The 16,366-nt window shown below is 35.1% G+C and overlaps 1 protein-coding gene across 1 annotated transcript in view; it reads right to left on the reverse strand.

Annotated features, from left to right (window-relative positions):
* Positions 1-16,366, reverse strand: part of LOC149797412 (minichromosome maintenance domain-containing protein 2-like) — a 144,396-nt gene that overhangs the window by 112,455 nt on the left and 15,575 nt on the right. The window contains exons 4-5 of the mRNA XM_089962202.1: positions 11,081-11,139; positions 6,412-6,518 (exon numbers count right to left, since the gene is read on the reverse strand). Coding sequence (XP_089818328.1) covers positions 6,412-6,518; positions 11,081-11,139 — 166 coding nt within the window. The remainder of the gene's footprint in view (positions 1-6,411; positions 6,519-11,080; positions 11,140-16,366) is intronic.

The raw sequence follows: 16,366 nt of genomic DNA on the forward strand, positions 1-16,366 counted from the left end.
AATTCTGATAAAAGAACAAAACTGCTTGATAAGATATATGAAAAGTGCTAAAGCATTGGTCTCAATTTGATCTATGTATGCAACTCAAACTTCACTAAGTGTTGTCATAACATTAAAACTGACAAAAGATGTTCTATTGCCCAAAAACAATTTCCAGAAATCTAAGACGACACCATTTCTTCTTTTAAACTGCTTAGTACTGAAGCCATCTATGACATTTTTGACAAACTCCACCATACCAAATTTGAAAACAAAATTATGTTCTTATGTTTGAGTTTGCAAAAAAGATTTTTTTTGTAAATGGCAGCTCACTTGACAGTAAGATTATTTTTTTGTTTTGCTGTTGCAGTAGGAAATAGGAATTAATACCCCTTCATTTGGAAAAGAAACAAATCATCTATTGCATTTTAAAAGTTTAAATTTTAAAATATCAAGAATTCTATCATCTTTTTTGCAAAGAAAAGACTGATTCCTTGAGGATAAACTTTGTGTTATGAGTTTGCACTGTGAAGTTCCTTGCCATGATGGGACATCTATCTGTTCTTTGTTATGTATATTTTATTCGCATTGTTTGTTTGTAGTTAAAATTCTCTCTGATGATACTGATGATTAGGCTCTCCAAATACAGGAGTTCAACTTTGAAAGAAAAGATACATTCTTTCCTATGTAGACAGTTCCGTTAATTATAACAGACATGTCAATTTAGAGACTTATGGAGTGGATAGTAAATGAACTGAAGTATCCCTTATCCAACCTAAGCCAATACTTTTATGTTCCACTTACAGGCCACCTTGTTTTACAGCTGATTTGATTGACAGATTTGGGAAGGAAATTCAAAAGGCTTACTAAAGGAAAATTTAGAAATTCATACTAGGAGTACTGATTACATGAAAACTCCATCCTTAACATGGATAAGTAACTATGAAACTTACAACTTTACCCAAATAATTAACACCCCATCTAGAATAACAGGTATAAGTGATACTAATAACCCTGACAACACAAGTCAAATAAATGTGCCATAGTACCCACTGAGTGACCTTTATCTGGTCTGTATAACTAGTACATTCCCAAACTGTCTAAAAATGGTTACTATATTGAAATGTGATATAGGGATTTTAAAGTTTGATGAAGAAAGTTCTTCAACAATTTAATTTGCAAACCGTTCCACTCAGTCTGCAATATTGCTGATGTAAACACTGCCCTAGACAAATGATATTGTATGTTCAGTGCAGCCTTAGGCAAGCATGCCCCAATTAAACAAAAAGGGTTAAACACCAAATTACACCCAAGTGGATTACACTTGACATCACTGAGGCTAGGCACATAAGAGATACTTTTCGACAAGAAGAAAAGACATGAAAAACTATAGAAAATGGAGGAATAAAGCAAAGCACCTGATAGATAAGGCAAAAGAAGACTACTAAAAATAAGCTAGCAATGAATGTAAGAGTACCAAGACATTGTGGAAGCATCTAAAAGAGCTGAACCCACCCAAGAACAGCTGTTTTCCCCCAGGACTTGAGGAAAATGATGACATAGCAAATTCTGTACAAGACATTGCTGAAATGTTCAATAATTGCTTCAGAAACATCTCCAGTAACTGTATTCAGAACCAGACTATCATCCCAACTAAGCTCAATGCTCTTTTATCATTTATAAAGGCAAAATTCCTTATGATAAATATTTTTTAAATAGCTATATTTTTCAAATAGCTCATGTTAGTGAAGCTGATGCTTTTGATACGCTCGATAAGATGAGTAATAATAAAATTAAAATCATCTGGTTTTTGATCGTATTGGTCCACAAATTCTTTTACTTGCTGAACCAGTAATAACAAAGTCATTAACACATATTATAAACTTAAGTATAATGAATGGTAATTTTCCAAATACTCTGAAATGTGTAAAGGTTACACCTATTTTTAAGAAAGGGGAAAAGGAGGATCCAGGGAATTACCATTCTCAGTAGCATCCTAAAAGGGGTGTAAAGGGTTTTAATGTTCTGCCTTTTTCTATTTCCAATTTGCTTATGACAACACTGTACTGTTTAAAAATTGGCTTGCACAGATAACATATTTTTCTGTGTTTACATTTTAGAGTTATTGGTGGGGGTGCCAAAGGAATGATCCACCCCAGTGCCAAATACTTTATGTATGCCCCTGTCCAATCTACCTATATTATACAAATTATTTGAAGGACTATGCATTTTTTTAAACTATTTCATAAGAAACAATCAGGATTTAGATGGTATCACTCATGCCAAACAGAACTTACCAAAACAGATCATTACCTACAAGAAATATACACTGGTTCTATGACTGAGATTGCTCTTCTTGACTTCAAGAATGCCTTTGGTCTCACTGATCATGAAATTCTGATGCAAAAGCTGAAGTGTTATAGTTTGACAATCCTTCTTTAAATTGGTTTAGATCATATGTAAAGCAAATATTTTGACAAATAAGCATTGGCAATATTAGCTCACAAACTTGCAATATTCATTCCGGGGTCCCTCAAGACTCTGTTTTAGGCCCTCTCCTCTCTCTTATCTATGTAAACAATCTACCATTAAATAATGAATCAACAAATACAGATTTGTTTGCAGATGATGCGATATTGTATGCATTTAGTTATCTAAAAAAGATTAGACTGAGACATTTTTAGAGTTTAAAATTGGGCACAACAAAACAGGATGGTAATTAATGAAGGTAAACCAAAATGTATGAATTTGTAGACATTACAAAAGATAAGCAAGTTATGGAATCCAGAACTCTCTCTTACAATAAATAATCATCAGTTAGAAATTGTCAAGTATGAAAAGCTTGCATATGTTTCGCTAGATAACCATTTACAATAGGATGACCATACTGATAAGATTTGTTAAACATCCAGAATTGCCATAATCAGCAGAACCACAAAATATTTACCTAGAGAAACTCACAATCAGAAGCTATAATAGAATTCAAATATTCCTCCAACAATCGATTATTGTGCAACTGTGCCAAATCTCAGCCTGATAATTTATAAACTTCAGAAACATGCAGTCAGCATTATTTCAACCATCAAAAGCATTGTTTACAGAACTAAAATGATTCATAATATATGAAAGGATAAATTTTGACAAGGCAGTTCTCATATAAATGTCTACATGGAGCTGCACCAGAGTATCTTCAGGGTTTATTCCAGCCTTTTTTCAACACAGAACCAGTTAAGATCAACATCACATGGAAACCTTCAAGCACAAAAACCAAGAAAAGCTTCCAATACTCTGGTACAGTTCTGTAGAACAAGCTTCCACTGCATGTAAAAATCTGCCAAAAAAATTACCATATTTAACAAGAGATATTTTGGGCATGTATGTTTCTAAAAGATTATAATGGAATATATACTTTAAAACTAAACAAATTAAAATAAACAGTAATTACTGTAATCTTTCATATAATAAACATTATTACTCTTTTTACAAGGAACTCAGGGCAAATAGTTCTTGACTAAATGAGTCAGTCCCTAAAAAGTATTATTATTTGGACCTGATATCATGGATAGAAGCTCTCTGAACTTGTCTCCGAAAATGCAAAGGAAATAACCAAATTTTGTTAAAATTATTTAAGTGGTATCATTCGAGGCATATTTCTTCAGAAATATCCACAAACTGGGCTAAGTGATAAAAATCCATTTATACTGTGTTATCATGCTTACAAGCCAGTCCAGCTAAAAACCCAAGTCAAGACCAATGACCTTAAAATCAATATCCGAGTTCTGATTATCATATTGTTCATTGGAATGCAATTACAAATTCTGGTCAAAAGTCAGTTGTATATGCACAAGTCACTGTGTCCATGAGCTCAAGCAACACAAAAATGCCAATAATGACCTCTGATTTGATCCTCAAGGTCAGTTTGTCTGGTTTTCAAAGCTCCCTCCAAATGAACAGAAATGTTGATGGTAAGATAATGAAGCATTTTCATTCAGAACCAATTAAATATTGCAAGAAGCATTTTAATGAAATCTGATGTCAATGCCACCATTCAACAAAGACTAGTGATAACAAGATTTTCATGATGGCTATTGTACCATGCTGGAGGTCATATGAGCACCATTTTCATTAGAACCTGTTACCAATTGCTACATTGCTTTAGTGCACAACATCTGTTTATTTGATGGTGCATTCAGAGAAGTAGTCATATAACGATTTTGAATATGGCCAATATGGAAGCCATTTTTAAATATGTATTTCAATACAAATGCAATGATTTATTCCTAGAAAGAAGTAGTTTCATAAAATAAACAAAATGCCAGTAAAATGCCTTCCATTCAGGAATATTTTTGTTCAAGATTTGTCAAACTATGGAAGGTCACACAGGCAACATTTTCAAGGAGGACCAGCTACATATAGTAAGAAGTGTATTAGTGAAATCACATGTCTATATTATTCAAATGGACTAGTGATAACAAGATTATCAAGATGGCAATCATGGTCATCATTTTGGAGGTCTGATCAGTATCAGTTGTATTTAGGACCAACAAGATATCATAAAAAGTCTTTCATTTGAAACCCCAAGTCTATATGACCATCTGTACAGAAGATGCAGCTATTAGATTTTCAAGATAGTGAAAACCCCATGTTATTTTGATAGTCATCCAAAGAAAAGTCCAGCACAAGATGTGCAAGATGGCAACCACAGTGGTCATACTAGACATCATCTTTTAATTTAGGAGCAAACAAGGTATCATAAAGTCTGGTAGTGAAAACACCAGGTTGATAAGTCCCTCAGTTTAGAAGAATAAGCTATATAAAGAATTTCAAGATGGCAATAACTATGCCTGCAAAACCGTATTTCACATCAACATCACCCTTATTTAGTACCAACCAGACATTATATAAAGTCTCTTGGTGAAAACCTTATATATCTAAGACAATCCGTTGAGGAGAAGAGGTGATAAAAAGATCTTGTGGCCATGATGAAGGTCTGATTGGGCATCTTTTTCATTTTTAGCACCCAGTAGACATTATAAGTCTTTCAGCGAAAACTCCAGGTAGATGTAATCATTCATTCAGGAAAATAAGTGATATGATTTTCAGATGGCCACCATGGAGGCCATACTGGCTGCAAGATCAGTACCATTTTCATTGAGGGCCAAACAGACATCATATAAAGTCTATCAGTGAAAACCTCATGTTACAACTATCTGTTCTGGATGAGTAGCATTAATAAGATTTTCAAGATAGCAACTGTGGTTGTCATATTCAATGTCCAAGAATATGTCCAACAGGCATAATTTACAGTTATGACCACCCAGACACTATAAAAAAAACTTTTAGCAAAAGCCCATGCCAATATGATTATCTGTTATGAAGGAGTAGTGATAACAAAATTTTAAAGATTTATGCCATGGAGGACATATTCGAAGTCATGCTTGCACCAATTTCATTTCCAGCCAACCAGACACTGTAAGAAGTCTTTTAGTGACAACCTCATGTATATATGAACATTCCTTCAGAAGGCGTAATGATAAAAGATTTGCAAAATGGTCACTCTGGAGGTCACAATGGATGACTTAGGGGCACAATTTAATTTAGGACCAATTCTGGATTGGCACCATTTTCATTTAGGACCACCTGGACAACATAGAGAATATTTCAGTGAAAACTCCATGTTGATATGACCATCTATTTGGGAGTAGATGCAACTGCAAGATTTTCAAGATGGCTGCCATGAAGACCATATTGGATGTCTGAGGGGCAACATTTTCACTTAGGACCAACTATGCTTTGGGATCAATGTGTTTGCAAGTTTTCATGGCAATCCTACTGATAGTTTAGTTGGAAGAGCAACAACAAACGTGCTTACAGTCAACAAAGATCAGACAACAGATGAAAACCCATCACATAAGCTCTTCTGATCCATGACTTTTTGAACTAAAATAAAGTATGAAATTAAAAGTCGTATGATGAATTGGTTAGTGGCTTTTGATTACAGCTGCAACAAAGATTTATCAACACCAGAAAATTGATATTCACATGGACCTACTGCTCAGGTGAACATCACTTTTCTGGGATTGATATATTCTTCCTTCAACTAAAATCAAAAGTCACTAATTGTACATACAGGTAAATAATTGTTGTTTCTCATTTTGCAAAAACAAAATCTTTATCTCATACATATAAGCAACCAATGGATCAGTGGGTGGACTAATATTGTAGTCTGTCACTTATCAAGGTTTTTGTTAAATATGGAAATAGGATCAAATATATACAAGCTGAAACAAGATGGGGTACCAATGTCTTGGATCCATTGGTCTTAGTGGAGACAAAATGAAAATAATGGAAATAAAATCCAAAAGTACTATTCTTTCAATAAATAAAAGATATATTAACACTGAAAGAATCCTTTGAAATCAGGAAACCTACACAAAAGGAAATGAAGGCAGACTGGACAACCTGAGACTGACGGATATCTGGGTGGCAGACACTCTTCTATGATTATGATTGAAAGTCTCCATACATTCATATACAATCTGAAATTATAATTGTGCAAGCAATTTACATCATGTAACTGAATACAAAATAAATTATGACAAAAGCAAAATCCAACAGAAACTAATTCTTCCAAATTAATACATTAAAAAAACAATTACCAAAGTACTATAAATTCATTTATTTGTAAGGGTATCAAGTTTTGTTGTTTTGCACTTAAACAGAAATTTAATCATTCCATTAAATGAAAATCAGAATACTGTGAAAAAAAATTATTTTTAAGGGTATCAATTTTTGTATTTTTGCAATACAAAATTCCAGTACTTTAGTTTTGTCTTTGTGAAAGAAAAATCTTCATCTCATGTTTATGCACAACTAATGGATCAATGGTTATGTCTATGTTAGGGAAATGGGACTTTTCTCATCACAGGTGTATCATTGTTCCATAGGCCATTGAATTTGTGGTTCGTAGAAACCCCAAAAATATATAACAACCAACTGAAGGGACTTGTGCTCTACCAAATAAAAGGAATCTCCAGGAATTGAAGATAAGACCATTTCTTCTTTGTAACTGCCGAGTGTTGAAATCATCCCTGATATTCTTCAGCAATAAGATTTTCTAATAAACCACTGTGGAAACCATATTTGATGTAACATCAGCATGATTTTCATTTAGGAAAATGTAATGATGCAAAATTGTGTGGATACTTTTTGCAGTAACCTCTCTTGATTGGAGGTGGGAGCATACTTAAATTTTAATTTGATTTTGATGAGAAAGGTTTGTTAACATTGGGTCATGTGACAAAATTTGAAGTTTTACATAATATCCCTCTCAAAATTAATCTAAATTGTGAGGAGAGACATAATTAAGTTCAAGCAAATAACAAGTATTTTTTTGTTAGATTGTCCAAGGGATGTGTGTCAGAAAGTTTAGGACATGAAAAGAGATAGACTCAGCTGCATAGTAAGTGGTTGTTGTTGGGTTTAATGCCATTTTTCAGCACATAATAGGCTATGCATAGCGGCCAGTATTAATGGTGGAGGAAAAACCAGGGAAAACCCCGGGAACAACCACCGACCCACGAGAAGCTACTGGCCAGCTTTCTCACATACCCACATTGGCCGAATCCTAGACTCAAACCCACACAGACAGAGGTGAGATGGCAGTGATCCATAACAAAGAGCACTTTAGACCACTCGGTCACTCAGGGCCCCCACTACACAGTTCTGGCAAATAACAAGTATTTTTTTGTTAGATTGTCAAAGGGATGTGTGTCAGAAAGTTGAGGACATGAAAAGATATATACTCAGCTGCACAGTAAGAGTGAGCCTCAATAAAGTAGAAGGAAAAAATAGCTCCATACCTCTACTGCACAATGGAAAAGAGCACACGATACAACCAAAGAGGTTGATGACCCAATGAGGCTGGAGGAAGAGAGAGAGAGAAGGAAAAGAACTATGGCAACACTGACCTATCACCAACAGCTATTTGGAAAGACCAGAACCAACCATGTGATGCTGGCAATCTGAGTTCACTCAATTATATGAAATTTGTTTTATCAGTGTAATAGAATGGCCAACTGAATTTCAAATAAGTTTTGTAACTCTATTTCCAAGACAAAGTAAATCATTCAAAAATGTCATGTACAATTCATTTTATGTAATTGATTAAACTGTAACAGTTATATTTTACATTTGCGGGCTTGTGTTGTTCTTTTCTATTTTGCTGCTTGGAGCTCTGTACTTCCTTCTATTAATTTCATATTTTATTTTATTGTTTGCTCAGTCTGGGCTTTAACAACAGATCAATCATCTCCTAGACAATAACCAAACCCCATAAAGAGTGAGGATCTCATATCATCCCACCTCTAACAGACAAACTGGAAACCATTACAAAATGTTTTGTGAAATCTGCATGATGGTATAACCATCCATTCAGGCGAATTAGTGGTAAGATATTCAATCTGTTCAATGCAGCAACCATATGAAATTGTCTTGTGAAAACCCAATGCTGATACGACTTTACCATTTATAAAGAGTATCAGTAAGATGGTCAAAGTGGATATCAGATCAGCACTAATTTTATGCAAGTCCAACTAGACACTGTAAGAAGTCTTCTTGAGAAAAACCCATGCTAATATAACATTCCATTTTGAGCAGGAGAAGCAATACATTTTCAAGACTGCTGCTCTCATGGTAATAATGGAAGTAAAACTAGCACCATTTTCATTTAGAACTGACTAGACATCATAAAACATATTCTGGTGGAAAGCCCACGATATGAATTTCTGTTATGGTCTTGTCCTTTGATAATGTGGTAAACAAGGTTTACCGTCTTTTACCCAGTCCAATCTGGTGGAATTAATGGAAGAGGTGCACACCCTTTTCCAGAAAGGTCAGTTGAGAGGGTCTTGAAGAATCAGTCTCCCTGCATCTACTCCTGAATCTTCCTGGTCACCTAGAATAGCAGGAAATTTCAAACCTTAACTGATCACTCCCCAGTTTCTGTCAGAGGAAATCTTCTAGATGGATTCAACCTCCTCAATCTAGAACGCTCTTTGTCCATTCGATTGGGCCATCTCCACTGACCTTCAGGATGCCTATTTGCAGATCCCCTTCTTTCCTCCACATCTCAAATATCTCATTTTTGACTAGACCAATAATTTTTTAATTGCGGGTTCTGCCATTCAGAATCTATTCTGCACCCAATGTCTTCACCAGGGTGATGGGGGTGGAAACGTTGATTCTCCAATATTTCGATGACTCGCTGATCAACAGTGTTCAAATTCAGTCCCTTCATCAGGAACTGTTCCACTCTTGGTCCACCTTAACTCAGTTGGGTCTCTTACCCAAGCTCAAAGTTGGAACTTGTTCCATCACAAGTCTCTGTTTATGTGGGGATGAGCTTCCTCCCAACTAAAACTCTGGATCAGGTAGATCAAATCCTGGCTCTCCTAGAGTTGGTACAAGCAAACCATGTTGTCTCCTTGCCTTTATCTTTCCCTACTCAGAACCTTGAATGCTACAAGCGTCCTCTAAATTAACTCCTTCTCGCAAGTAAGAAGCCTCACCTAGGACTGGTTTTTCACCACCATTTGGTGAAGCAGGAACATGTTGATTCTCTATGCCCTGCCTTAACTTAATTGCTAATTTACTTTTGTTCCTTTTTAAGACCAATAGATGTTCAGTATCCACTCTCAAGGGCTATCAAGCTTCAATCACCTTGATGCTCTTGTCTAGCGTTTTGGGTTCCAGTGACCTGTCTCCCACTTTCTTACACCCAGATAGAATCTTGTTTCTTATGGTCACTAACCAAGCCCCATGTGAACCACTGAGTGAAGCTTCCTTTCTAAACCTTGCACTCTACTGTGTTCCTACTCACTCTAGCTTCTGCTGGCTGTCTCTAGTGGGTAGGTAGAACATTATGACAGCAAGATGCACCCTCCCATTTAGGGAGGTGGAGCATTGCAACCATGCGTTATGCCCTCCCATTAGAGGATTTGATCACTCAACAGCAGATTACTCTCTCCCATCAGTAAGTAGAGCACTGCAACACATCTTTTATTTGTGTTTCTCTCTGGGGCCCATTGTTATGATGAAATATGAGGCTCAAAGAGACGCCAATCTTCTATAGATGGATATCTCCCTCTATGGTGAGTGCAACTCAATTTCTGGTAGGGTTTTTTATCAGTTTGAACAGGGCATCAGCCTACCCACCTACCTGACAAATTCAACTATGCAACAGTGGTAGGATAAATAATTGCTGATATCAAAATCTAGTTTTTTGGGAGTGGCAAAAACTAATTTTAATTATGCAGTCCTTACCTGCCACTAGTGCCAAATGCCTTCTTCCCACCCTGCTCTGATGACTTGTGTAATTGTTTTCCGTGAAAAGATGACAAATGGTATCGACCTTCTGCATATAAATACATGACATACAGAGTGGTGTGCAAATAAGAGAGTAGAGTGCAAAAGGTCATTCTGACTTTTCTCCACTCAGTGGGATGGTGATCAGCATGAAAATAGGTTAGCTACACAATAGTGGCAGGTATGCATCGCATAACTAAAATTAGTTTTACCACCCAAAAACAACTAAATTACATAATGACTTTATTGAACATCAGATCAGAAGCATTTTCATATAGGACCAACTAGACAAGTCTTGTAGTGGAAACTTTATGTCCATTCAGGAAGAGTAACAGTAACAAGATTTTCATTTAAGACCAGCTAGACCTTGGGATGAATGTTTGAAAAGCTTGATGACAATCCTCCAAGTAGTGTAGGAGTAGCAATAACAAACTTGTACCAATGACAATGGACAACACTAGGTCATTCCATAAGTTATCCTTATCAACTAAATATTTTCACATTAGATCAACATTTTAAGAGCAGCACAAACTATATCCATTATACTCTGAAAGGCAAAACCCCAACCAACAAAGATAAATGAATTTGTATGCCCCATGGGCAATCCGTTTAACTAGATTTAAAGTTATTCACTTTAGTGCAATTTTACAAAAAACTTTAGCCTAAATTGGATCAGTTACTGAGGTTGTCTGTCATGATTAAAATTTGTTCTACACTTCAAAATGACTGTGCATACTGTCTGGAAGATCTGTGTTGCTTCTGCTGGACTTAGCAAGACCAAATTTCCCAGTGGTGCTGAAATGTAAAATGGAATAATAGAACCCAATTTGCTCATGCAAATAATATTTATTGATAAAATAAACTATTATTGCAGACCTAGTCTAACAACTGACATTCAGTGCAAAACTATGACAAAATCTTGGGATACAAAAAATTAATGTTTTTTTGTACCAAGACTTGTATGCATCTAAAAAATATAGCATTTTCAGCACTGTCCCAACACTTGTACACAAATAAAATGTCAAGAAAAAAAATTGGCAAGATCAACACATCACATAGCAGTGACCAGCTCTTTCAATAACCACATCAATAAACTCTTATAAACTACAATGATTGTTGTGGTTATTATTTTGTATATGAATATTTTCCAACAGGAAATAAAATATATTTGAATAAAGACTTCATAATTTACAGAAATGTTTGAGTTTATTTGGGAGACCGGGCTGTAATATGTTGTACAGTACTTACAGGGTGCAAATCATGCTTGGCATCATTCAAATCATTTTTTTTATTCCCCAAAATATTAGATGCCACTTTCACTCTATTCACTGCTGTCACATATTCAATGTCAGATAGCACAATTTTCATTTAGACCCAATTAGACACCATCAGAGTAAATAAAGGCTAAATCCTAATACAGCTTGATCATCATCGGTTTATTTTCGTTTTAACAAAATCATAATTTTCCACACATTGGCAAGCTACTTGTTTTGGCATCTCCTTTGTTTATAATTGGCAGATTTGTCATGTTTTCCAACAGCAATCCAGGCCAGTTAATTGTTTAAACCCGGAGTTTGGCATGGGCAAAGAGGGAATTTCAGCCAGCATCTATGCCAGTAATTTTGATGTGCAAGTGCCTTTAATGATTACCATAGATGCGTAAATGATTGTAACTACTATGCAAACTTAGTTGTTAAATGGGCATCTGTGGTACATACAACTGCATTTACTGCACAACATAAATACCTCTAATTTTGTATGTCTTTTTTTAAAGCTTTATCAAAGTGGAATTTCTTCTTATGCATACCTTTATCCCCCCTTATTTAACCTGCACAATGAGTAATGCCTTGTATATTGCCAGAGATGGCCAAACCACGTTTGTCATGGCTATAAAATCTATCTCTAATTGCACAGATTGCCATTATTATGTGGCTTCATTTTCTTCATGGCTTTAAACGGATATCTGAGGGTAAACTTCGTTAACTACATGTACTCCAAACTGGAGGTGGAAGAAGTTTTGGCTTCAAAGGTTGTAAATCTCTATCATTTGCTGTTTATTTTGAACTGTTTATATATATATAACCTAAAGTCATAGCAAATACTGTCAATGTACTCGCTTTGATTATTGTGTAATTAACATTTATTCGTCTTTCAATCTATTATGTTTCTAGAGCTTAAAGTCCATACATGTTAATTATGACCAGATTAGATAATATGAAAATATGAAAAGCACACTAATAGGTGAAAATGTCACAACTTAACCATACTGCATTTCTCTGTCCATATTGTAAGTTCAAAATTCTTTATTATACATGTACAATCAATATAAAATATTTGCATTCAGAAGGTAATTTTTCTGTTGAACCATCAGTGCTAAAACAATAACATCAAAGCTGAACATCTTCCTGACTTCAGCCAATGTTAACAAGATTAGCAGCAGACTTCAAAGCAAAACTGTCACTCCTCAGCAGGTGATTGATGAGAGATTCATACAAAAGTGTCACAGTTACCTTTTTCAAAAAATCACTTCATTTAATGCATGAAAAGCCATTGATAGAGAGCAGACTTCAATAATGTGTAGACAAATTTGGTTCATCAAAAAATTATCATACTGTCAAATAATCAGTCATATTCTAATCAAATGGATAAATTTTATTTGTAAACTGTAGAGTTTAGGCATGAATCAAGGCCATTCAATCTGTTTTTCTAAATTAAGTTAAATGGCTAGTCTCTAATTAGGAAAATAATAATTATATTTAATTTTTCATATAATGCTAGAGACCAGTTTTACACCATAGTATGAGAAGTTAACATCAAATGCATTTTTCAGTCCAAATGTTTTTGTTTTTATTACAAATATCTTTTTAGTTTTAAGGTGTGTTGTTTTGTGATATTTTCTTTCAACAGTTACTGTACATCTTGAAACTTTAATGCGCTAGTGCGACATTGAACAGTAGCTTGTACATGTGCGAACTGTCTTGACTGATGTTGACTGGATGCAGGAAGCTACTGTAACAGGTGTAGCAGTTGACTTCAAAATAAGACACTCTTTGAGACAGTGCTGGTGATGCATGTAGATTTCATGAAAAAATTTATGACATAAATATTCTTCACTGAAATCACTTTGTTTATGACATGAATGGCCACAGATAGAGTGAAACAGCCATTACAGTGTACAAAATTTTGTGTCTTTAAAAACAAAATCTGTACCCTCTCATAAATAATGTTATTTTCAAACTTTATGGGTAAAAGTGCAGAAAAGTCCATTTTGTAGTGCTTTACATTTGATATGTCACATTTGATAAGCTGAGATTAAATTTCAGTCTCAAAGTCAAGCTGGGAGTTTTAAGATCTCCAAACCAGAACCATAAATTTGCACCAGAGCAGGATTGTTTTAACAGATTTGTCAACTGTTCTACCACCATCTGCACTAAGTAAGCCGTAACCTGATCTGGCAATCACAGAACTCTTAAACTTGAGTTTAAGCTTTAGATTTTGTTTTGACCAAATCACAAATGATGTTATTTTTCAAAGGTCATTTCTGATAGGCTAATAATGGAAACTTGATCTCAAACTCAAGAGATTTATGATCTCCAGGCCTGTTCTGGGAAGTTACCAGAAGTTCTAAGATTTGTTCTCTACATCTGTATGTCCACCATACACATCCCAGACAGGATCACATAATCTCTTGGTTATTTTAGTACATGACATGTGAACAGCTTACTTAGATGTCTGAATGCATCCTTAAAATTTGGAAGATACCCATTTATATCAACATCCTCTGGACCAAGGTAATATTGTCAACATGAGATAAGTTGTGGGGAAGTGGGAGGGGGCTGAATTTTTTGTGTGCATACAAGTGAAATTTGTAACAGGTGATCAGTTGTCAATAAGTAGGATTTACATAGAGAGAAAATAAACACAAAAAATATTGGTTAAATGAAGAAAAAACTAGTCTGATATACACTTATATAGTGACAACTTGAATTTCCATGAAAATCCATGAATTTAAGTATAGGTTACATTGACAGAAAATATATGTATCAGTCAGATCCCATTAGAAAACACATATAATACATATCATAATGGCAATCCTCATTTGATCTACATCAAGCTGTCAACAAACACATGTCACTAATGAATTCACTATGATATTCACTGTCACCACTAATAAGTGGCTGTACAGTTGTTGTTTCCATGTTATATGTACATGTACTGAAGCTACCAAGGAGATGAAGAAATGTGAACAAATTAAAAAAATTCACAGACATCTTTTCAAGATGTCCCACCTTTAATAAACTTGACACCCAGGTTCAAAAGACTGGAATTTAATTTGCGTTTTATGCTGCCATTGGTAGCCATCATGAGAAAAAGTTACTTTTCTCTGCAAAAAGGAAACTTTCTTGTTATAATAAGTCTGTTCCATTCACTATGGAAAGATGCAGCAATCAATCAGATTCCACTACTTTTATTCAAGTTTTATGCTGAATTCCTTTGATGATGGGGCATTGCTTTTACTGAAGACTGTAACCAGTTTGCTTTAATGAAATGTGCATGTGTTATTGAGATTAACACAAAAAGGTCAAATATGGAGGACTAAATGAATGCTCTTTTGTTATTGTGGAGGCAACATCATATAACTGTAGAACAAAGAATGGGTTGAAACTGGCAGCTTGTTGAATATAAGATTAGAAAATGAAGGACATTTTCAATTTTGGACCTAGGGCTTCTGTCCACATGTTCATTTTTTATCTTGATGTCAGCATAAACATGACAAATATCATAGAAATAACTGAGCACTGGACTGGTGTAGCAGCCAATTCTTTCCCCCCCACCCTCAAAGTTTCCTTGGGGAAAGAATAAACTAGTTTCCCAGCTAGCCAACTGGTTTCTTTTCTATCATGGACTCTTTCCTATTCTGCCTAAGGCCCACTGAAATATTATACATGTAATGGTTCACTTAACAAACTCTCACATTGGGTTTATTTCAAATGAGCCTTTACATTAATACAGATTATAATTTCAGACTAATAACCTTTCAGACATCACTTACGCGGAATAAGACACAACTTTTAATTAATGTTCATGCCTCTTCTTAGCAACCAAACACTACTGTACATTAAATGGTCATTTGCAAGGTTTTGTAAATAAATTCCAGACTGAGTGAAAGTGTCCAAGGAAAAGTATGCTGGGTACCTCAACCAATCATACTGCTAATAACTCCTTTGGAATTTGATCCACTAGAAAAATACACATAAATGTCTGTGGACAACAGCTGATGCTGCACCCTTAATCTTGGCATCTATAGCCCTCACATTATTTGACTCCATATTACCGTCCTGTACATACTTATTTACATTTTCTCTGTGGCAATTGCTGAGCTTTTTAGTAACCTTAGTGGAGCACATTTGCCTGACAATACTATTTCGGGAACTGTTGTAGCTCACTTTGCTTCCTGAAACTGCAAAGCTTATAGCTCTAAACATACAATTACAATCACCTAGTACAATGTGCAATTTTGTTGGGGCTGAGGATGATATGCATTTTCCTGCAACTGTCTTTGCATTGTTTTTCTGTAGGTGGATTGAAGAGACTTTGAAAGTTTTTGTTTTCCTTGTGTACCTTGGGACTCCTTGGAAGTCTTGTTGGCAGTCTTTTCAATAATAATAATAATAATAAGGACCTTATTTAAAGAGGGTAACACAATTAGCTAAGAACTAATCTACCTTGAGGCCCTCATACAAAGGAATTTATTTATTTTAGCTGCATCTCTGAAGCCACTGGATATATTGGGTTTGGAAGAAGGAAATAGAGTGGGCATTTCTAATCTTAACTGGAATACTATTCCAGAGCAGAGTTCCAGAGTAGTGGAAACTCTTTTTAAATAACTCCTTATTTAGTCTGGGAATTTTATACTGTTTGGCAGGCATGGATCACAGGTGGGAAATATTACCATGTAGCCTATACTGGAATAGTGATTGTAAATATTCAGGAGCACTATTGTGGGATATCCCGTACATTA

The sequence above is a fragment of the Sinohyriopsis cumingii genome, chromosome 6 (genome assembly GCF_028554795.1).
Source record: "Sinohyriopsis cumingii isolate HCF-2022 chromosome 6, ASM2855479v2, whole genome shotgun sequence".
NCBI classification, from domain to species: domain Eukaryota; kingdom Metazoa; phylum Mollusca; class Bivalvia; order Unionida; family Unionidae; genus Sinohyriopsis; species Sinohyriopsis cumingii.